Here is a 22058-nt window from a genome sequence, read left to right on the forward strand (position 1 = left end):
CAAGGGGCTGGGCCAGGCCCAGACTTTTCCCCTCCTGCACAGCTGCCTCTGCCTGAGCAAGACAGGTCTGGCGGGTTAATCTAGTGCTTGCTGGGGGAGGGAGGCCAAACAGGGCCTCATGTCTGTGTGGCGTTGGTGTCTTCCTCCTCGCGGAGTTACTTTCTGTCCCCTAAGCCTCCACAGTCCGACAGGGGTCATGGAGAATGGGGAGAGGGGACATCTGGGAAGAACCAGCCCCGTTCTCTCTGACAGAGACATCTGGAGAGAAAGCCAGGGACCTAGCCCTGCTGAAAGCAGGTACAGGCCGTCCTCTGGGTTTGTGCTCATGAGTATGTGGTGCTTGTGCATTTGAGAATGCATATGCGGGTTGTGTCTGTGCCCGTGTCTTTGTGTGGGTCTCCCATACTGCTTATATATGAATGGGTTAGGATGTCTGGGACTAAATTTGGAGACAAGGGGTGAGACCAGGGGACAAAGGGGCAGGGTCCGTGAGTTCTCAAAGGGAACAGGGAGGAGTATATAGATTTGAAGGCACATTTCCAGTCTCCTTGGGAGGAGGAGGAATGTTTAGGTAATTGTGGAGACCTTCTTGGATGGGGTTCGGGTGTGACAAAGGAGCTAGACACTGTGATCCTGTGGGCAAGAAGTGAACATGCCTGACTGAGGATTTCTTTTCCTCCAGGGCTGTGCTGGGGTGACAGGAGGCTTGGTGATTATCTGAGGAAATATAAATAGAGGCCTCCTTCCTCACAAAAAGGATGTCAGGGCCCCAGGGTGTTAGTGTGAGAACCCAGGTGTCCACCTTTGGCTCTGCCGTCTCAGCATCTGGCTTAGGGAGCTGCCAGCTTGTGTCTCCCCACTCCAAGTGCTGGGGTCAGGCCAGGCCAGCAGCTGGGCATGGCTTCCCCAGTTCCTGGGCAGGATGCCAGCTGGCTAAGTGAGGGGGAAGGCAGGAGGAGCCCTGGCGGCGACTAAAAGGACCTGCCACAGTCAGAGCCCATGGCCTAGAGCCTGGTCCCTTGTTAGTAGGAGGGGAGAGACGGGAGTGGTTTGGCCGCTCTTCCCTTCTGACCCCTGACCTCCCATTCAGAACCCGAGCATCCCAGAGTACTCGAAACACTCTCTGTTTGCATCCAGCGGAGGGAGGCAAGGTTTGGAAGAGTTAATGCTGGAGTTCCTAGAGAGCAGCGGGAACTGAGGAGGTGAGGAAGGGAAGGGGCTGCAGAGACTGGGAACCTAGAGGCTTAGGTTTTCTGGTGCTCTCTGCCCCAAAGATAAGGATGACATTCGGCTGCTGCCTTCAGCACTGGGTGTGAAGAAGAGAAAAAGAGGACCCAAGAAGCAGAAGGAGAACAAGCCAGGAAAAGCCCGAAAACGCAAGAAGCTTGTAAGTGTTCAGGACTCCTATCTCTACAGCTAGGCTTGGAGACCCAGCCCTAGAGACCTACGTTTTCTCTGGTCTTGATTACTGTGGGGATCCTGAAGTCAGGGAGGCCTGATCCCCTCTACCTGACCCCACCCCCGCTTGCTAGCCTGTATCTCCCAGGTCTGGGACCCTAACCTCACTCACCACGGCCTAGTGAAGAGCCCAGTTGTCAACTTGACTTGCCCTGCAGCACAGAGAAGCGGTTGAAAGCACAGGCTCTGGAGGTAGACTGCATGAATTTAGAGCCTAGCAGTCTTCTGTCTTCTTGGACAATTTATTTAGGTCTCTGTGCCTCAGTTTCCTCATCTACAAAAAAGTGAATAAAGATAGATGTTACTATCATAGGATTGTTGTGAAGATCAAAAGAGACGATAAATGTTATGTGCTGAGAACAGTTTCTGGCACAAGGAAGGGCTGAAGAAATAGTGTTTTTATTTCTTTCCCTTAGGACAGCGAGGAGGAATTTGGCTCTGAGCGAGATGAGTACCGGGAGAAGTCAGAGAGTGGGGGCAGTGAATATGGAACTGGACCAGGTCGGAAACGGAGACGGAAGCACAGAGAAAAAAAGGAGAAGAAGACGAAGCGGCGGAAAAAAGGGGAGGGAGATGGGGGGCAAAAGGTGAGTAGAATTAGGGAGTGAGGGGAGAAATCAGTATTAATGACAGGCATGAGGAGTGGAGGAGGGAGAGCCCTGGGCGAGCAGGGTGCTAAGTGGAGAGGCTGTGGTTTGTGAGGAGTGGGATTGGGCTGGGAATGGAGCAGGAAGCAGAAAGCCCAGGGAACCTGGTGGGTGGGTAGAGAGGCGTGTGGGAGGCCCAGGACTGGACCCCTGCGTCACTGAAGCCTGGTCTCGCCCAGCAGGTGGAACAGAAGTCATCGGCAACTCTGCTTCTGACTTGGGGCCTGGAGGACGTGGAACATGTGTTCTCTGAGGAGGATTACCACACACTCACCAACTACAAAGCCTTTAGCCAGTTCATGAGGTGCGGTAGGGCTGAGGAGCCCTCTCGAGCAGACGCTTTTAATTTGGGGGAGGCCCTGGACCCTTCTGGAATCTGATGAAAGCTAAGAAACTGCTCTCCAGAGAAATTCACAGCACATACGCATAAAATTCCCCGTGTCATCTTAGGGAATTCCTGCACTCCTAGGATCCAAGGACTCCAGTCAGGAACCCTTCACTGGGGGGTCACAGTACCACTGCTAGGTTAGAAACCTCTGTGGTGACAGACTATCAGGAGGACAGGTGGCCCTCCTTGGTCTAACAGTTCCAGTTTCCCCTGCCTGACTTCTCTCTAGACTGGAGTGGGGAGGTGGTATCCGTGTTCCCCAGTTTCCTTTGCTCAGTTATCAAGTCCTCTGTCCCTTCGTTAGACACCAGTAATCACGGAGGATGCATTGCTGACAGTGGGGCCTGAGCTTCAGGGGCTCCCGCAGTAGGGTACAGAACAGTAGAGACGCCTTTTGGGGAGCAGGCACCTTAGCAGAGCCGTTCAACGCTCTGGAGGCAGCCTGCTGAGGTTCAGGTCCCAGTGTCATGTTGGGCAGCTCACTTCTTTGATCTCCAGTTTCCGCATCTGTAAAATAGGCACATAGTACGTACCTCATGGGGTCTTGTGGGGATTTGATGGGATGATGGATGGAAAGCTCAGCACACTCAGTGCCTGGCCCCTAGTGGTGTTCAGTCCCTGGTAGCTATCCTTAGTCCCGTTGTCTCACTGCTTCACTACTAAAGACAGTGCTTCTGTCAGCACCGGGGTCACCCACGTCCTCACAAGAGCTTAACACCTCACCGCAGAGCAGAACCAGTGTGGCCCATCAGACTCCACCTGATGGGACCCTTCATCAGGGCCCGTGGAACTCTTTAGAAAAGCACAGAGAATCATAGCAACTCCTAGTAGTATTGCGAGGAGGAAATAAGGTATTATGTGTGTGGAAGTGTTTTAGGAACTGTAAAATAGTTGTCCAAGGTAGAGCTTTTTTATTAATCTCATATCTTTTTATCCTTTTTAATCTGCATTTAAATTTTATTTTGCCTTTTTTTTCTTCTTCATACTTTTTTCTTGTTTTTTTAGACTTTTTTTTCCCTTCTTAAACTTTTTATTTCTTTATTTCAAAATTGATGTTATTCTTCATAGGATGTACTTTCACCACCTAGGAATGCTAGCTGGTACACAGACTTAATTGGTGAGGGGAAATGACAGTATTCCCAGACCATCTGTGAAGGGTCCGAGTGCCTTGCTTCTATATTTTCAGGCCCCTGATTGCTAAGAAGAATCCTAAGATCCCAATGTCTAAGATGATGACCATCCTTGGGGCCAAGTGGAGAGAGTTCAGCGCCAACAACCCCTTCAAGGGGTCGGCAGCTGCTGTGGCGGCAGCGGCGGCAGCGGCGGCCGCAGCTGTAGCTGAGCAGGTGTCAGCAGCTGTCTCATCGGCCACCCCCATAGCACCTTCCGGACCCCCTGCCCTTCCACCACCCCCTGCTGCTGATATCCAGCCCCCACCCATCCGAAGAGCCAAAACCAAAGAGGGCAAAGGTAAGAAACCCTCTAGTTGGAACAACTGTCACCTCACCCTCTAAACTGCATGTTCTCAAATTATAGTCCAGAGCTCTTGTCTTCTCAGCCCTGATTGTTGTAGAAGAAATGCTGTCCAGGAAGGGGTCTCAGTGAGACCCACAGAGAGGTCCAGAAACCCTGCGGCCTCCATTGTTCCTGGCTGTCATGACCTCGGCTTTTTCTCTGTCACCCCACTCCTCACTCAGGTCCAGGCCACAAGAGGCGGAGTAAGAGTCCCCGAGTGCCTGATGGACGCAAGAAGCTTCGGGGAAAGAAGATGGCCCCACTCAAAATCAAACTAGGGCTGCTGGGCGGCAAGAGGAAGAAGGGAGGCTCGGTGGGTGGCCCCTCCCGTCCACTGTACTTCTGGGGTGTGGTCAGGGGCTGGGGGTCCAGACACAAGGGTCCATGAGGGCAGCGGGAGTGGGAGCCCAAGGCCTGGGGAGGGGAGTGGAATCCATTTGGCGTCTCTGACAGCCACGGGGGCTATGGGCAGTATGTTTTCCAGAGTGACGAGGGCCCTGAACCAGAGGCTGAGGAGTCAGACCTGGACAGTGGCAGTGTCCACAGTGCCTCAGGCCGCCCTGATGGCCCTGTCCGCACCAAGAAACTGAAGAGAGGCCGGCCAGGAAGGAAGAAGAAGAAGGGTAAGCTGTGTCAGCTGTGTGCAGTCCTGTCACTCAGCCTTCCTTTCATTCCTTCGTTGTCTTTCTTATTTGTAGTGTTGACCTCTTTACTGAACGCTTTTCTCTTTCTCTCCCCTCCCGCATTCCGCTCTCCTTCTCTCTCTCTGTTCCCTTTGCCTCCATTGGGGTGTATGACAGTCCTGGGCTGTCCTGCAGTGGCCGGGGAGGAGGAGGTTGATGGCTACGAGACGGATCACCAGGATTACTGTGAGGTGTGCCAGCAGGGTGGGGAAATTATTCTGTGTGACACCTGCCCTCGTGCCTACCACCTCGTCTGCCTCGATCCTGAGCTTGACCGGGCTCCTGAGGGCAAATGGAGCTGCCCCCACTGTGTGAGTACTGGTGCCACCTCTTACGGCCCTCAGGGACCCACCCACCTCTTTCCTCCTTGCTTCCTCTTGTCCTCTCCCTACCTCCAGATGCCTGGGCTTCTCAGTAACAGATGTTGAAGTGTCCAAGATCCTAGTTTGATCCTCTCCCCCATTCCTTTGCCCCCAAAATTAGCATTTTGGGGACCTGAGAAGTCCTGTTCCTTTGTTCCCAGCAGTCTTCTCTGCACTTCTAGGATCTAGCTGTCCTGGTTTGCCTCTGTCTTCCAGTCTCACTCCTTATCCTCTTTCTTGTGTCTGTGTCTGTCCTTGGCCTCCCAGGAGAAGGAGGGGGTACAGTGGGAGGCCAAGGAGGAGGAGGAAGACTATGAAGAGGAGGGGGAAGAGGAGGGGGAGAAGGAGGAAGAGGACGACCACATGGAGTACTGCCGTGTGTGCAAGGATGGCGGGGAGCTCCTGTGCTGTGACGCCTGCATCTCCTCCTACCACATTCACTGCCTGAACCCCCCGCTGCCTGACATCCCCAACGGCGAGTGGCTGTGTCCCCGATGCACAGTGAGTGGGCCCATCTCTCAGGCTTTATTGTCAGCCCCGACTCCTCCTCCATCTCCGGGGCCCAAAGGTTGGGCTCTTTCTTTCTCTACTCTCCCTCACACCTAGCCTTTGATTCCCGTGTGGGACCCCCATCCTCCTACTCTAATGATGGGCTCTTTCTGCCTTTCTTTCCTCTTCGTGTGCGTCCATCCCGAAGTGTCCCGTGCTGAAAGGCCGTGTGCAGAAGATCCTACACTGGCGGTGGGGGGAGCCCCCTGTGGCAGTGCCGGCCCCCCAACAGGCAGACGGGAATCCAGATGCCCCGCCCGCGCGTCCTCTTCAAGGCAGATCGGAGAGAGAGTTCTTTGTCAAGTGGGTAGGACTGTCCTACTGGCACTGCTCCTGGGCCAAGGAGCTTCAGGTACAAGGGCCTCTCCTTCCCCGCCTCCTGGGGCCCCATTCACTGCCATTCTCTCTCTTGGCCCGCTGTTCTCTCATCTTCCATCCCCTCTGCTTTCCCTCACATTAGGCCTCTGGCCGCCCACACCCTACCAACTCCCTTAGTTTCCACACTTGGTTCTCTTGGACTCCAGTTCTCTTTCCCTCAGTCTCCATTAGATTCCTTCCCTTAGGTATAACGTAGGCTTTCCTTAGCCTGCCTCAACTCCATCTCTTTCCTTATCCGTCTTAACCATGTTTTACTGATAGCCCCAATCTTAACAACCCTATTCCCTTCCTCCTTTTGCTTATTAATACCTCCCCACCCAGCTCCTGTCTCTGACTCTGTTCTCTGGCGTGTTATTCGTTCTCCTGCTTTGGATTTAACTCACTATGTCCCTCATCCCACCTCTTTCATTGCTTGCCTTCCCATGCCATTCCCCCTGCCGGCCTCTGCCCTGTCTCCTTTTGTCCTCTCGGGATGTTGGGACTATCTATTCCTTCCTCCTCTGTGCCCCATCAGCTGGAAATTTTCCACTTGGTAATGTACCGAAACTATCAACGGAAGAATGACATGGACGAGCCCCCACCCCTCGACTACGGCTCTGGTGAGGATGATGGGAAGAGTGACAAACGCAAGGTGAAGGACCCGCACTATGCCGAGATGGAGGAGAAGTACTATCGTTTCGGCATCAAGCCAGAGTGGATGACCGTCCACCGGATCATCAACCACAGGTGAGTCCTTGGTCCTTGGTCCGTGCGAAGGCCTACCTGGGTTCTGCCACTATTCTTGCTGCACTGTGGCTCCATGTTAGTATTTGTTGATTAACCAGATAATTGATCTAACTGGATAATTCCCACTGCAGCCCCAGCCCTTCTGGCTTTGTTTCCTCTATGGAGATGGGAGGAACCAGGAGGAAGGTCCAGCCCAGCACTGACTGCTTTGTCCTTGCTGCTTTTAATTTCTAACAGCTTAAGAAATGACACATGAGTCTGGGGATCTGGTTGTAAAAAAAGCAAAACGGGAAACACATGGTTCACATAGACCAGTGTTTCTGGTACTTCTTTCTTCCCAGTACTTATTACTAACTAATGTTACATTGTCTTTTATTTTTCTATTTCATCACTGCCTCCCCCAATAGAATGTGAGCTGCATGGGAATAGGTCATTTGTCTGCTTAGTTCTGCTCAATCACCCGTGCCTGGGACAGTGCCTGGCATGTAGTAGATGTTTAGTAAATACTGATTAGATGAACGAACGATGTTGAAGCCAGGGATGTTTTGTGATCGTTGATTTTTAGGAAGCCATCCTGAAAAAGTTAGGGTAGAACTTCAGCCATTCCAAACTGCCTTTCAGAGGCCCACCATTGAGGATTAGGTGACAACGCCTGCATGCTTGCTGATAATTGTGTATGACTTTTTCTACTTGTGACACATATTACTTTTCTCCTCCTGCTCCTTCTCCTGGCTTCTCTCCCCACAGTGTGGATAAGAAGGGAAATTACCACTATCTAGTGAAATGGAGGGACTTGCCATATGACCAGTCCACGTGGGAGGAAGATGAAATGAACATCCCTGAATATGAAGACCATAAACAAAGCTACTGGAGACACCGGTGAGGGAGCCAGGTCGTGGGTTAGAGGGAGTCTGAGGACAGAGGCATGAAAGCTAAACCTCCAGCATTAAATGAGATGCAGTAGGGACAGACCCAATCTAGAATTTAGGGCAGTGGGAGCCTGGGCTGGGCTGTTTGCGGTGGGGTCGGGAAAGAGGTGGTGTGAGGAGCAGAAAGGAGATCTAGCCTGAGTAATGGGGATGAGGATGCTGAGGAGTGGGGAGGGTTGGCTTTAGAGCTGAACTCCGTAGGGGTGAGGGTAAAGAACCTGGGAGAAAGGAAATGTGAGAAAATCTTGGTTATGGAAAGTGGGAGCTAGGTCTGGAGTGGGTTCAGAAGGACAGGGGTGGGTCCAAGGACCAGGTCTCACTCAGACCCGCTGTTTTCCCAGAGAACTAATTATGGGGGAGGACCCCGCCCAGCCCCGCAAGTATAAGAAGAAGAAGAAGGAGCTGCAGGGTGATGGGCCTCCCAGCTCTCCTACTAATGATGTAAGTCTTCCCACTTGGCCTGTCTCCCGTTTCTGGAGCCATGGTGATTGAAGATTTCCTGGGGGCTTCTGACAGAACTTCCCAGAGTTTCAACAACTTCTTTGAACAGTAGCTCTTCCTTCAGTGTTCAGCTTTGCCCCAAGAGTGCTAGGAATTTTGGCACAGGAGTGAGAGCTGCTAGAGACAGCAGCACACAGGGCTCTTCTACCAGTTTCCTTCCCCACAGTGCTTCTGGGTATTGTTTTAAGGAATGAGGGGGAGGCACTGCAGACTGAAACTTTCATAAGCTCAGGCCATAGGAGAGGGACTTGTAATCCCATTTGATATCAGTGCCGGGGAGAGGGGAGGAGGAGGCCAAGACCAGAGGAGCAGCTGATGGCTCCCCTGAGCTTTCTGACTTCTTGATTCTACAGCCGACAGTGAAATACGAGACTCAGCCACGGTTCATCACAGCCACTGGAGGCACGCTGCACATGTATCAGCTGGAGGGGTTGAACTGGCTACGCTTCTCGTGGGCCCAGGGCACTGACACCATTCTGGCTGATGAGATGGGACTGGGCAAGACCATACAAACCATCGTCTTCCTCTACTCACTGTATAAGGAGGTGCTAGACTCTCGGGCCCTGAGGGGGACAGCCGTGCTGAGGCCTAGCCTGGACTGGGGAAGGTGGGAGTGGAGGGTGAGGGCAGAGAACTGGCGGGGAGGGGTGCGGCAGGCAGTGGACTGGGTTGTATGACCGTGAGCCTAGACTAATGGTCCCCCACCCTCGACTCCCAGGGCCACACAAAGGGTCCCTTCCTGGTGAGCGCCCCGCTCTCCACCATCATTAACTGGGAGCGGGAGTTCCAGATGTGGGCACCCAAGTTCTATGTGGTGACGTACACGGGTGACAAGGACAGCCGAGCCATCATTCGTGAGAATGAGTTTTCCTTTGAAGACAACGCCATCAAAGGTGGCAAGAAAGCTTTTAAGATGAAGGTAAGCCCCTCTATCTCATGTCCTCTAAAGTCCTCAGATCTGTCGTTTCGTTGCCCCAACCAGGACTTCAGCTCCTTTATTCCCCGTTCAGCTTTCTCCCTCCTTTCCTCCACCTTCCCTCATGCCTCTGAACTCCAGTCCTGGAGATGTAGTGGGTACTCCCAGGGGTGTACATGGATCTGTTCATCCTGGACGAGTGGTGGAAGTTTTGGGGCCACATTCAAAAGTCCCTGCATGGAGTCAAAGTTGGAGGACAGGACAACGGGCTCCCTTTGGGAGTCTCAGTTAGGCCTGGGTGTCTGTGTGGAGAATGGGGGTGTAGGCCTAGATGCTTGGGTGTGGGGTGGCAGCCAAGTGGACAATGGTTGTGTTGGCAGAGGGAGGCGCAGGTGAAGTTCCATGTTCTCCTGACATCATATGAGCTGATCACCATTGATCAGGCAGCTCTTGGCTCCATCCGCTGGGCCTGTCTCGTGGTGGATGAGGCCCATCGGCTCAAGAACAACCAGTCCAAGGTGAGTGAGATACCCAGGCCTCAGAAACTTGAGGCTGTGGACTCCTACTTGCCCTAGTCCTAAAAAATAAAGTTTCAGGGACTTTCTGCAATCAGGGAGGCAGGAAGGCTGGGAATAAGTCTGGGGAGAAGTCCAGGTTGGAAGAGGGAGAGGACTAGGGATATGAGGGCCTCTGATCCTGAAGGAAATAGGAGCTAGAGGCAGGGAAAGGTGATACTGTGGGCCAGCCACTGGCCACTGATGGGCCCTTTCCTCTGCCTTTCCTTGCCCCATTTTCTAGTTTTTCAGGGTCCTCAATGGCTACAAGATAGATCATAAGTTGCTGCTGACAGGGACTCCACTGCAGAATAACCTGGAGGAGCTCTTCCATCTGCTGAACTTCCTCACCCCAGAGAGGTTTAAGTAAGTGGCTCAGCAGGGTGGTCTGCAGAGAGGAGAGGTGGAGGGACTGAGAAGATGAGTGGGAGGAGGATTCATCTGGAGTGAAGAATAGAGCCTGAGGTCAGGGGCAAAGAACCTGACGCCTGTTCATTTCCTTTTCTCCTTCTGGCTACTAGCAATCTGGAAGGCTTCCTGGAGGAGTTTGCCGACATATCCAAAGAAGACCAGATTAAGAAACTTCATGACTTGCTGGGGCCACATATGCTGAGGAGGCTCAAGGCTGATGTCTTTAAGAATATGCCGGCCAAGACAGAGCTCATCGTCCGCGTGGAGCTGAGCCCCATGCAGAAGTGAGATGCAAGGCGGGTTACCTGGCCCAGGGTTGAGGATTTGGTGGCAGCTTTCCAAGAGTTGGTGACCAAATGCAACATCATAATTGCTTCCTTTATTGTGTCTCTTCTATGCCCCTGCCCTGGGCTTTAGGAAATACTACAAGTATATCCTGACCCGAAATTTTGAGGCCTTGAACTCACGAGGAGGTGGGAACCAAGTGTCATTGCTTAACATCATGATGGATCTTAAGAAGTGCTGCAACCATCCGTATCTCTTTCCTGTGGCTGCTATGGTAGATACGGGAGCTGGGGGGCTGTGAAATGCCTGGCTCTTTGGAAACGTGGGCAGTTGAGCACAGGGCTGGAGTTGGGCTGGGAGGCCAGAGACTAGATTTCTGAGAAGAATAGGAATTGTAAAGGTGTGGAGCCTGGATTTGGGCCTCCGGCTTTCTAGGCATAGTCAGAATACGGGGGCGTGTTCACTGACCCTCTCCTCCTTTCTTCCTGCCTTCTTTTCAGGAGTCCCCCAAACTTCCCAGTGGGGCATATGAGGGTGGGGCACTTATTAAGGCATCTGGGAAGCTCATGCTGTTGCAGAAGATGCTGCGGAAGCTGAAGGAGCAAGGACACAGAGTGCTCATCTTCTCGCAGGTGACCCATCCCTGTAGCTCTTTCTCACCATCGGATAATCGCTTACCTCATTCCTGTGGTTGCCACGGGATGCGAGGTTAGGCAATTACACCCCTAAGGGTTTCTGGTATAGCTAAGTTCATCTTGGTCTCTGATCCCTGTTCTTAATTAAGGCTGTTGGAAGTTGTAGTCCAGTTTCTGTACGCCAAAAGGGGCGAAGGGGAAGGGTGAGCCATCTGCCTCCTAAAGGTCGTCTCTGGGACTGGTACTGTTTCTTAACCTTATTGGGGAAGGGAGGAGAGCACAGACCTTTTGGAAATCTGATGAAAGCTGTGGGTCTCTTCTCCAGAAAACTGCACACACAACTAGACAATTTTGTACAGATTTTCAGGGGATTCATAGATTTCCCTGAAACTTTGTCATGGGTGTCAGAGGAGAACCTCTGCCTTAGGAGAAATGGTCTTAAATCAAGAGAGAGAGAATGACAAGAATGTCCCAGGAGGAGCTGGGGGTGGAGGAAGCAGCTCTGGGGGGTATATGACAGGGCAGGGGTACAAGTGTAAGGACTGGGGTTGAGAGAGAATAAAGAGGTAGTCAGAACAGACAGGGCGCATCCCACTGCCTCGTCGTTCTAGACTCCTGCCTTTTCTCTTGCTCTAGATGACCAAAATGTTAGACTTGCTAGAGGACTTCTTAGACTACGAAGGCTACAAGTATGAGCGCATTGACGGCGGCATCACTGGTGCCCTGAGGCAGGAGGCCATCGATCGCTTCAATGGTGAGGGGGGCCTTGGTCCCTGCTGGGTGTGGGAGGCCCAAGAAACCTGTGCCTAGGTCCCTGGGATGGGAGGGTGCTGGCCTGGGAGGATATTAGCCACCTGGGCTTTTGAGTTGAGGGCATCGTTGTTTGTAGTCAGGGAACAACTAGGAGCAGGTGGACAGACCTTCTGGGTACAAGAAAGGCCTGATTTCCTAATTCTTGCCTCCTAGCTCCTGGGGCCCAACAATTCTGCTTCCTCCTGTCCACCCGGGCTGGAGGGCTGGGCATCAATCTGGCCACTGCCGACACTGTCATCATCTTTGATTCAGACTGGAACCCCCATAATGATATCCAGGTGAGAGCATGCCTCCTGGAGCCCCTCCGAGCAAGGAGATGTGTCTGTCTGTTCTGGGGTCAGAAATAAACCTCTTGGTGGGTAGAAGACCCTTCCTTGTCAGCCTCTTTTCCAGAGCATGTAGGGGGTGTCTCCCCTGCCACTCCCCTGGCCCATCCCCGCTTTCCGGCCCCTGCAGGCCTTCAGCCGTGCTCATCGGATCGGCCAGGCCAACAAAGTGATGATCTACCGGTTTGTGACTCGCGCATCAGTGGAAGAGCGAATCACACAGGTGGCCAAGAGAAAGATGATGCTGACGCATCTGGTGGTGCGGCCCGGGCTGGGCTCCAAGGCGGGCTCCATGTCCAAGCAGGAGCTGGATGACATCCTCAAATTTGGCACCGAGGAGCTATTTAAGGATGAAAATGAGGGTGAGAGCCTTTTCTGCAGCTCCCTGTAAGCAGGTCTTTGCTGTCTATGAGCACTTCTCTTCTGAAACCCCCTGAAGAAAATCTCTTCTCTGCATCCTTGGAGGAAGGTTGGCTTCTTTCCTTACCTGTAAGGTTGAAAACAACAGCAAATCTCTGTGTAGACGTCCAGGGAAAGGGCCTTCTCCTCCAGAGCTCCCGTGAAAAGGAAGCAGAGGGGAAGGCTTTCCTCTGATCTCTCTAAAGTTCTGCCTGAGGTTCTGGTTAGAGCTCAGAGTCCCCTCTCATTCCCCAACTCCACCAGGGGAGAACAAGGAGGAGGACAGCAGTGTGATTCACTATGACAACGAGGCCATCGCTCGGCTCCTGGACCGGAACCAGGATGCAACTGAGGACACTGACGTGCAGAACATGAATGAGTATCTCAGCTCCTTCAAGGTGGCCCAGTACGTGGTGAGGGAAGAAGACAAGGTGAGAGGCTTGGGGCCAGACACTGTGCATCCCGGGCCACCTCTGAGGGGTCGTGTCCGACGTCCTTGACCAGACCTTGAAGTTGGAGGATCCCCCTTCGCTCTTGGTTTTTGTCTGATCTCTTACCCCAGTGCCCATCAGAGAGCGGTAGTGGACCTCAAACGACTTCTTGGTCTAAAGGATGAGACTGGACTTTGGAGAAAACTTAGGCAGAGAAAGCGGTGATAAACTCGGGAGGGAAGCTTCTGAGTCAGAGTGGGAGGGACACAGAGGGCACTAGAGGAGAGGTTTGGAAAAAAGGGAAATCACGAGGAGGAGAAGCATATTGCAGGTAAGAAGTAAGGAAAACTCACACAGAGGACTTACACACAGTGACGAGGTCTAGGGCTGGGTGGAGGCAGGCGAGTAGGGATTTTGTCATGGTGGCAGGATTGGAAGGGGAGGCCTTCAGCGTTCGTCCTGCTGCCCCTCAGATTGAGGAAATTGAACGCGAGATCATCAAGCAGGAGGAGAACGTGGATCCCGACTACTGGGAGAAGCTGCTGAGACACCACTACGAGCAGCAGCAGGAAGACCTGGCCCGCAACCTCGGCAAAGGCAAGAGGGTCCGCAAGCAGGTTAACTACAACGATGCTGCTCAGGAGGACCAAGGTGAGGACCGCCCCTGACGGAGGGACCGAGAAGGGGAGAGTGCGCTTAGGAGTCAGGGCCTTCCCTGCCAAGTGGAAAGAGATTAGGAAGGGACACTGGGAGCTACCCGGAGGCCAGGTGGATTTGCAGGTGGTCTCAGCTATCTAGCAGTTGCAGAGGGCTCAGATGGACACCCAGGGGTCCCTGTTTAGAGTGGGTTATGCAGGAGTCAGGAGGTAGGTGGGTGAGTGGACATGGTGTGTGGTCCTGAGTCAGACGGCAGGCAGTCATCCGGCATCCCTAGGAGGGCCGAGGCCAGAGCGAAGGTGCAGAAGTCTCCGAGGGGAGGCGTCCAGACAGAAGGGCCCCAGCCTGGGCTTATCCAGGGAGCCATCACTGACCACTGAGCCCTTCCCCTCGCAGATAACCAGTCAGAGTACTCAGTGGGATCAGAGGAGGAGGATGAAGACTTTGATGAGCGTCCTGAAGGTGGCATCTGTTTTCTTGTTTTTCTACCGCACTTCTTCCCATTTCACTTCCCATTGTCTATTAAGCCCACTATTTTTATACAAAATGCTCATTTGTAGAAAAAGTAAAGATTGCAGGTAAGCAAAAAGGAAGAAATATCTATAATCTCGCCACTGTTAAAATTGGGAGTATATAACCGTGCAGGCTTAGGTACCTAGATGAAAGATCGAGAAAGGTAACATCCTCTTACGTTCCCACCAGTAATCTTGCTTGCATCGTATGGGTGCTACTGATTTTTTAGTATGACTCGATTCTTTTGGACCTATTGGGTTAGTAGTTCTGAATGCGCTGGGAAGAAAATTAGAAGCGCCTCAGAGCTGACACAGGCCTTTCCTGTGTTCTGTATCTTGTGAGAATGGAGGGCTAGGAAAGAGTGAGGGCGGGGAAGGAGGTGGCAGCTCTACTAACCGGGGTCACCATCTCCCCACCCAGGGCGTCGACAGTCCAAGAGGCAGCTCCGGAACGAAAAGGATAAGCCACTGCCTCCACTGCTGGCTCGAGTTGGGGGCAACATTGAGGTGAGCTGGCCTAGGCCCCTCTAGGGAATTGAAGCTGAGTCACTGAGGGTAGCACAGACCAAGAAATGAGATCCTGGACATTCACTGCCCACTCCCTCCTTGCCCCCGTCATCAGGTGTTGGGATTCAACACCCGTCAGCGGAAGGCCTTCCTCAATGCTGTGATGCGCTGGGGCATGCCACCACAGGACGCCTTCACCACCCAGTGGCTGGTGCGGGACCTCAGGGGCAAGACTGAAAAAGAGTTCAAGTGAGTGGGGGTGATACAGGGCTCAGCTGGATGGAAGGGTGAAAACTTTGGGTGTTACTGCCTTCCTCTTGGCCACCATATGATGTGACCTTACTCAACTGATCACCGTACTCCCTGCCAGACAGTCTTTCCTGGCTCAGTTTCCTGGGGGGTGGGCTCAGCCTGCCCCACCTCCCCTCAGATGAGCCTAGAGCAGGGAGGCCAGGCTTCCTCCCCAATGGGAGAGGCAGTTGAGACAGGAGCCTCGCCTGGGCTGTCCTTGCCTCACATTTATTTGACCATGATAACCTGGCAGGGGGGCTGGTGGGAAGGATGAAGAGCTGACTGATGGGGCCTAGGAATGAAGTAACCAAGACCAAGGGGACTGTGGAAATGCAAGGGGAGGGGCAGATGGGGGAGTTAGGATTTGGAGGACAGGTGATGGTGAGACTGAGAGGCCCAGGGGAGGACCCCTGGAGGCACCCGGGAGTTTCAGGTTCAGTAATCCCTGTGCCCCCTTTACTGCCCTGCCCCCCCTAAGGCTCTCCTAACACACCTCCCACCCCCGTGCTCCTTAGGGCCTATGTGTCTTTGTTCATGCGCCATCTCTGTGAGCCCGGGGCAGACGGCTCTGAAACCTTTGCTGACGGGGTCCCTCGGGAGGGACTGAGTCGCCAGCAAGTGTTGACCCGCATTGGAGTCATGTCTCTCGTCAAGAAGAAGGTATCCGTCTTCCCCTCAGCCAAAGAGGCTGGCCGCCTAGGCCCTGTGCTCCTCTGCCTCTCGTCCCTGAGTTCCGGACTCACGCTGGTGCGAGAAAGGGAGAAGCGCTGGAGCTTGCTGTGTGTCCGGTCGCCGGAGCTGATCTCTGTCCCTATGACTCCCCCGCACCCTCCAGGTTCAGGAGTTTGAGCACATCAATGGGCGCTGGTCTATGCCGGAGCTGATGCCCGACCCCAGTGCTGACTCCAAGCGTTCCTCCAGAGCCTCCTCTCCTACCAAAACGTCTCCCACCACTCCTGAGGCTTCTGCTGCAAACAGTCCCTGCACCTCAAAACCTGGTAATCAGCTCAGGATGGCAGGAGAGACAGATGGGGCCAGTGTCCGTTAGACGCCGAGGGTCTGGAGTTGGGGTGGGGAGTTTCTGCCTGCCTCACTCCGCCTTACCCCCGCAGCTACTCCAGCTCCCAGTGAGAAAGGAGATGGCGTAAGGACACCTCTGGAGAAGGATGAAGCAGAAAACCAGGAGGAGAAGCCAGAGAAGAATAGCAAAATTGGGGAGAAGATGGAAACAGAGGTGTGTGGCTACCTAGCTTCCTTTGAGGGGAGGGAGTGGCAGAGTCGTGGAGGCAGGTGCCTAGGAGCCGCCACTTCATCCTGACTCCGTTGTCCTCTTTTAGGCTGATACCCCCAGCCCAGCCCCATCACTTGGGGAGCGGCTGGAGCCAAGGAAGATTCCTCTAGAGGATGAGGTGCCAGGGGTACCTGGAGAGATGGAGCCTGAACCTGGGTACCGTGGGGACAGAGAGAAGTCAGGTGGGTGCATGGTCTTAGGGGTGAAGGGGGGCTTAGAATTTGGGGGTTCCCTCTTCCTGGGATCAGGGGCTGAGGGTGACATCCTTCCTTCCTGTCCCCTACCCCCTCCCACAGCCACGGAGTCGACGCCAGGAGAGAGGGGGGAGGAGAAGCCGATGGATGGACAGGAACACAGGGAGAGGCCGGAGGGGGAGACGGGGGATTTGGGCAAGAGAGGTAATGGGTGGAAGGACCGGACACCTGGGTCCCTGAGGGAATCAGGGGAGGGGAGGTGGAGTCTTGGGAACCAAATGCCTGGGTCCTGGGTGGGTAGCTGTTCCAGGGGCCAGTACACTACAGAGAGTAGTCTTGGGACCTGGGAGGAGACTCTCCTGAGGTGTGAGCTCTGCCCCGTCTGCCGTAGCAGAAGATGTAAAAGGGGACCGGGAGCTTCGACCTGGGCCTCCTCGAGACGAGCCGCGGTCCAACGGGCGACGTGAGGAGAAGGCAGAGAAGCCGCGGTTCATGTTCAATATTGCAGACGGTGGCTTCACAGGTGGGGGGGTCCTCACTGCCCTCTGCTCCTCACTGGGGTTAGCTCATCCTCATGGGGTTTCTCTTTGGGCCTGAGGCCTCCTTCCGCCTTTAATTCCAAGTAACTGTCTATGAAATGGTGCATGCTGTCTCTGATCCTTGCCCTTGGTCCTCCTGAAGTGGACTCCTAACTCCAAAGCTGCCTTAATCTCACCTGTACTCTTAATCCCAACTTGAACCTTGTTTGTAACTAGTTTTATTCCTAACCCCTCACCTAACGTTGCCCTGTTCCTCCTAAAAAGCCCTTAGTCCTGTCCCACTGTTCAGTTCCCTCCTCTGTACCAGTCTGCTGGGCTTCACAAACTCCTGATGCCTCATCTGTCTTCTGTCCTCTCTTCAGAGCTCCACACGCTGTGGCAGAATGAGGAACGGGCAGCTGTTTCCTCGGGGAAACTCAATGAGATCTGGCACCGAAGACATGACTATTGGCTTCTGGCTGGGATTGTCCTGTATCCTTGGCTACAAACGCAAGAAAAAAATGTTCTCTCAACCTGGAGAGAGGGGAACTACACTTAGGGAAGGGGGCCTAGTGCCACACTTTGGGGCGACCAGGCCAAAAGGAAGGTGTGTTCACAGCCCAGCCCTGTTAAATTCCTTGATGATCCACTTCCCTTATTGGCAGCCATGGCTACGCACGGTGGCAGGACATCCAGAATGATGCTCAGTTTGCCATTATCAACGAGCCATTTAAAACTGAAGCCAATAAGGGGAACTTTCTGGAGATGAAAAATAAGTTCCTGGCGCGGAGATTCAAGGTGAGGATGAGGGAGGAAAGGAACAGTGTTGAAGAGGGGCTTGGGTGAGAAGTGGGACCAGATCTGGTTGGAATGTAGGCAGGGTTAACACCTTGAGGGTTGAGGCGATGCTTGAGGCAAAGACCAGAGGGTCACCTTGTGTTTGGCACTGTGGTCTGGAGCGGGGCCGCAGTCAGTATTGGTGTGGAGCTGGGGGTCTGGGCCGCTGGTGAGGGCAGTGTGGGTCTCCAGCCCCGAGCTGCGTGCTTGCTGCTGGCAGCTCCCGCGCTCACCCCCTCCCCACGCCCTTAGCTCCTGGAGCAGGCGCTGGTGATTGAGGAGCAGCTGCGGCGGGCGGCCTACCTGAACCTATCACAGGAGCCGGCGCACCCCGCCATGGCCCTCCACGCCCGCTTCGCCGAGGCCGAGTGCCTGGCCGAGAGCCACCAGCACCTCTCCAAGGAGTCGTTGGCGGGGAACAAGCCGGCCAACGCCGTGCTGCACAAGGGTAAGGGCCGCGGCGGCCCCGCGCGGGGGAGGGCCCACAACGCTGCGTAAGTCTTCACCCCGCACCCCTCAAAATCTTCCCACCCCTCTGACCCCGTTACCCTCTGAACCACCCCCCTCTGACCTCTGACCCCACCCCGACCCACCTGGTACTGCCTTGGTTTTTAGCCTTTAGGATTCGTGCAGCCAGCCCTCATCCGTGCCTAGTAGCATTCACATCAGTGCCGAAGGGAGGGACCTTCCCCCCAACCCCCCAATCTCCATGAGACTGTGCCACGTCCCCTCCACAGGGCGGAACTTCTTCGCTGACCCACACACCTGCCATATTGCTAATAGCACACTCTCTGGGGCCCTGGCCTGTGTATAGTCCACAAAAGTCCTTACCCCCGGTCCCACAAACCACGTTCCTCACGTCTCATTCACCCCATGAAGCAGAAACCACCTCCGTCCCACCCTCTGACCCTACCCCATGAAACTTCCCTTTGACCTTCAACCCTTCCTCCCAAACCCTCTTACCTTGATAATAATAGATTAAGTTCTAAAGCCCTCTAACCATCTAATCCTGTCTGATGTAGTGACTGATTCCTGGCCCCTTTGACTCCTGTTCTAATTCCTTGAATCTGTAATGCTGACCCTCTAACCTCCCTCCCCCCCTTACATATTAAAACTTTGATTCCTTACGTCTTTGACACCACTTACCACCTCCCACACCTCCTGACTATTTCCTCCCCATCATCCCCAACCCCTAAACCTCACTCTTTCAGTATGGGATGTTCTGACAACTCCCCGCCCCCATGTCTTCCGATGTCCTCCCTCCCCTATCTCCCTTTTCTCCATATTCCCTTTTCCTTTCTTCTTTCTCTCCATCTGTCCTCTGTGGTGATCTGGTCTCTCTGCCTCTTTACCTGACACTTTTTCTTTGTCCCCGAGTTGCTCTTTTTTTCTACTTCTGTCATTTCCTTGGTCTCTGATTCTTCGACATCTGTGTCCTCCTCTCTCTCCTTCTCTGACTGTATCTGTCCATCTGACTCCTCATCTCTTTTCCTGGCTCCATCTCTCCCTTTCCCTGTCTTTCTCTTGCCCTTCTTTCTCCGTGGCCCGGGCCCCAGTTCTGAACCAGCTGGAGGAGTTGCTGAGCGACATGAAGGCGGACGTGACCCGCCTGCCAGCCACGCTGTCCCGAATACCCCCCATCGCAGCCCGCCTTCAGATGTCCGAGCGCAGCATCCTCAGCCGGCTGGCCAGCAAGGGCACGGAGCCTCACCCCACACCGGTAACCCTTTCCCCCGACTCCAGTTTTCCCTGTTGGTACTCCTCCTGCACACGTATGAACACCTCCTTCAGAGCCCCGTGCAGTGTGGAACAACGACCTGCTCCAGCACGCTCATCAGCCTTGAGTCTCCCTGCCTGTGTGATACCCCTCAGTAGTTCTGGAGTTGGCCCATGATGTCTCCCCGACAGCTTCTTTCCTCTCAGACTGTGGACCCTCTAATGTGGGCTCGCTCTCTCTTCCAGGCCTTCCCCCCGGGTCCGTACGCTACACCTCCGGGGTACGGGGCGGCCTTCAGCGCCGCACCCGTAGGGGCCCTGGCCGCCGCAGGCGCCAATTACAGCCAGATGCCTGCAGGGTCCTTCATCACAGGTCAGCTGGTGACTTCCTGCCTCTTGCTCCTTGCATTCTTCCTTTTCCAAGCTTCATCCCTGCTCAGCTACCCTTTTACCTGTCCAGCCCATCTCATTTCCTTGGAAGTATCCAGTGTTTTATGGAATGGAGTGGTTCTGGACTTTGTTTTTCCCATCCCTTTCTCAGCTTCTCTTCCATTCCCGTTGTCAAAAACCTCATCTAGGGTTTTAGTGGTTCTGTGGCTTGGTACTACCTACCTGAGCCTCCTCCAGCTGTTTACTTCAGAGAAAGAGAATATGAAATTGGAAGGGGGTTCCGGTGAAAGTTGGAACACGTGTTCCATCATGCGTACCGTGGGGAATCTCAGAGAGAGAGATTTTTTCCCATCCCTACCTTAGAAAATTGGATGTGGCATGAGGTGACCTAGAAGTAAGAACGTACTGTCGCCAGGAAGCAGTCGACAATGGGAAGTGAAGGAGGGACTGACCCTTCCTTACCCCCTTCCCAAACAGCCGCCACCAACGGCCCTCCAGTGCTGGTGAAGAAGGAGAAGGAAATGGTGGGGGCATTGGTGTCAGACGGGCTGGATCGGAAGGAGCCCCGAGCCGGGGAGGTGATCTGTATAGACGACTGACCGGATCCCAGGCCTGCCCTTCACCCAGGCCCCGTCCCCGAGGCCGACCCCCAGCTCAGGCTCTGGGGCCTGCTGCCAGTCCTCCACCTTCCCCACCCCTTGGGCCCCCGCTGGGCTAGGAGCCCCTTTGCCCCTCTCTACAGCTCTCTTCAAGAAGGGCCCTTTGTCCTTCTCCACCCCGTGCACCTTTCCCACCGTGCTTTGAAGACTGTGCTGGTGAGAAGAGGTCTGGGTGGGAGGTGGTCAGCAGGGTCTTCCAAGTACCTGTACCCCCCACTGCCCAGCACACACAGCTTCCCAGTGAGCGGCTGTGGTGGGGAGGGGAAAGAGGTGGAGCCGCCCCAGTTCTTATTCCTGCAGCGTAAGCTCCATCTCTTGCAGAAGTGGGGGGTTAGCCTTGCCCGGCCTTTAGGGACTTTGGTGGGGAAAAGAGCTTTCAAGAGAGGAGGGTGACTTTAGAGAGGGGTGACAGTGAGCCCTGGGAGGGTGGAAGGGAAGAGGAGGGGCGGCTGCATGTTTCCTTCCCCTACCTCCCCCCAAATGGAGGGCGGAGCAGTTAACAAGGGAGGGAGTCCATTGCTGTTCAGCCTCAGAATAAAGGCGCCGTTCACTGGCTCAGTTACCTCCTGCGTACCGGCATCTTGTGTTGGGAATCTTCCCCCCTCCCTAGGGACCAAGGACCACCCCTACAAAGAGAGTAATATTTGGGTGATACTCCCTTAAGCCAAAGAGGAGCTCCCCAATCTGTCCTAGGGACCCAGGTAACCTAGAAAGGGTGGTGGAGAACACAATGGGCCAGATGTGGGGGGAGCCCCCAGTTTTGGGGCTCAGGTTCTTGGAGGACTTCTACCCTCCCTCCTGAAGACCTGGATATGAACTAAACTTGAGTGGGTCAGGCAGGGGGCCTAGTCAGGGGACTACCTTGCCTTTGGGACCAGAGCAAAATAGTGGAGGGCAGGCTGGGGAGACATGGGCACATCCTCCTCCCCAGGAGGGGCTGGGGAGAGTGGCAGTTTGCATGGCGAACCCCCCACTTGCTCTTCGCTCCCCTTCACTTTCTTGCTGCTCCTTTCCCGGTCTCTTCACACCCACTCCTGGTCTGTCCCAGTCCCCTCTTCTGTATCAGGTTTATTGGTTGTACATATAAATTATACTTTCCTTTCTGTGTGCTCTGTTATTTTTGAGTGGGGGAGTTCTTTGGTTTCGGGGAGGGATGAGGAAAGAAAGGGTGTCGCTTCCTGCCATTTCCTATTACCCATTTCTCTCTTTTTTTAAATCTTGTGCCTTTTCCTTTTTCTCATTTTTATTTGTTGGATCATCAGCTACAACTCCAAGGCTCTTTTTCCAACCCTCACCCCAGTGTGATGAGCTCAGCGGAGATGGAGGGTGACAGCAGGACACCTCCACAGGCCTCAGGTTGAGATCAGAGAGATAGCAGGAATTACTGGACAGAAGTTTAGTGGGAGGGGTGCCTGATAAGTTTCAGAACTGCCTTCCATTCATCCTTTTGATCGTCCTTTCCACCTTCAGCTTGTTTAGTTCTACCAAGAGTCAGTAGAGGTCACTACAGCTTCATAGGTTCAGTTCCCAGTTGCAGAAGCACACTTTTATTTTAAAGGAGCTGGGGGGTGGGGGGTCAG

General features: G+C 54.0%; 1 protein-coding gene and 1 non-coding gene across 8 annotated transcripts in view; both read left to right on the forward strand.

Moving 5' to 3' along the window:
• Positions 1 to 21581, forward strand: part of CHD3 (chromodomain helicase DNA binding protein 3) — a 25189-nt gene extending 3608 nt beyond the window's left edge. The window contains exons 2-40 of one of the 7 annotated variants that reach the window (XM_059996438.1): positions 1275 to 1387; positions 1875 to 2045; positions 2285 to 2409; positions 3680 to 3963; positions 4191 to 4321; positions 4481 to 4631; positions 4809 to 5002; positions 5321 to 5554; positions 5751 to 5954; positions 6495 to 6706; positions 7454 to 7585; positions 7977 to 8076; positions 8490 to 8681; positions 8855 to 9055; positions 9433 to 9570; positions 9851 to 9972; positions 10128 to 10301; positions 10435 to 10576; positions 10803 to 10934; positions 11574 to 11691; positions 11904 to 12028; positions 12207 to 12438; positions 12740 to 12906; positions 13380 to 13557; positions 13960 to 14025; positions 14497 to 14582; positions 14698 to 14831; positions 15389 to 15533; positions 15709 to 15871; positions 15986 to 16107; positions 16211 to 16346; positions 16461 to 16562; positions 16750 to 16881; positions 17260 to 17368; positions 17542 to 17674; positions 17966 to 18207; positions 19270 to 19433; positions 19676 to 19802; positions 20297 to 21581. In XM_059996438.1, coding sequence (XP_059852421.1) covers positions 1275 to 1387; positions 1875 to 2045; positions 2285 to 2409; positions 3680 to 3963; positions 4191 to 4321; positions 4481 to 4631; positions 4809 to 5002; positions 5321 to 5554; positions 5751 to 5954; positions 6495 to 6706; positions 7454 to 7585; positions 7977 to 8076; positions 8490 to 8681; positions 8855 to 9055; positions 9433 to 9570; positions 9851 to 9972; positions 10128 to 10301; positions 10435 to 10576; positions 10803 to 10934; positions 11574 to 11691; positions 11904 to 12028; positions 12207 to 12438; positions 12740 to 12906; positions 13380 to 13557; positions 13960 to 14025; positions 14497 to 14582; positions 14698 to 14831; positions 15389 to 15533; positions 15709 to 15871; positions 15986 to 16107; positions 16211 to 16346; positions 16461 to 16562; positions 16750 to 16881; positions 17260 to 17368; positions 17542 to 17674; positions 17966 to 18207; positions 19270 to 19433; positions 19676 to 19802; positions 20297 to 20537 — 6074 coding nt within the window. In that variant the 3' untranslated portion in view covers positions 20538 to 21581. Of the gene's footprint in view, positions 1 to 1274; positions 1388 to 1874; positions 2046 to 2284; positions 2410 to 3679; positions 3964 to 4190; positions 4322 to 4480; positions 4632 to 4808; positions 5003 to 5320; positions 5555 to 5750; positions 5955 to 6494; positions 6707 to 7453; positions 7586 to 7976; positions 8077 to 8489; positions 8682 to 8854; positions 9056 to 9432; positions 9571 to 9850; positions 9973 to 10127; positions 10302 to 10434; positions 10577 to 10802; positions 10935 to 11573; positions 11692 to 11903; positions 12029 to 12206; positions 12439 to 12739; positions 12907 to 13379; positions 13558 to 13959; positions 14026 to 14496; positions 14583 to 14697; positions 14832 to 15388; positions 15534 to 15708; positions 15872 to 15985; positions 16108 to 16210; positions 16347 to 16460; positions 16563 to 16749; positions 16882 to 17259; positions 17369 to 17541; positions 17675 to 17965; positions 18208 to 18924; positions 19434 to 19675; positions 19803 to 20296 lie in introns of those variants that run through there. The other 6 variants (XM_059996443.1, XM_059996439.1, XM_059996442.1 and 3 more) reach the window with 6 other exon arrangements.
• On the forward strand, positions 14964 to 15103 carry LOC132415650 (small Cajal body-specific RNA 21). The gene has a single exon (XR_009517371.1). It is a non-coding gene; the product is annotated as a small Cajal body-specific RNA 21 (non-coding RNA).
• Positions 21582 to 22058: the final 477 nt, after the last annotated feature.

This window comes from Delphinus delphis, chromosome 19 (assembly GCF_949987515.2).
Source record: "Delphinus delphis chromosome 19, mDelDel1.2, whole genome shotgun sequence".
NCBI lineage: Eukaryota > Metazoa > Chordata > Mammalia > Artiodactyla > Delphinidae > Delphinus > Delphinus delphis.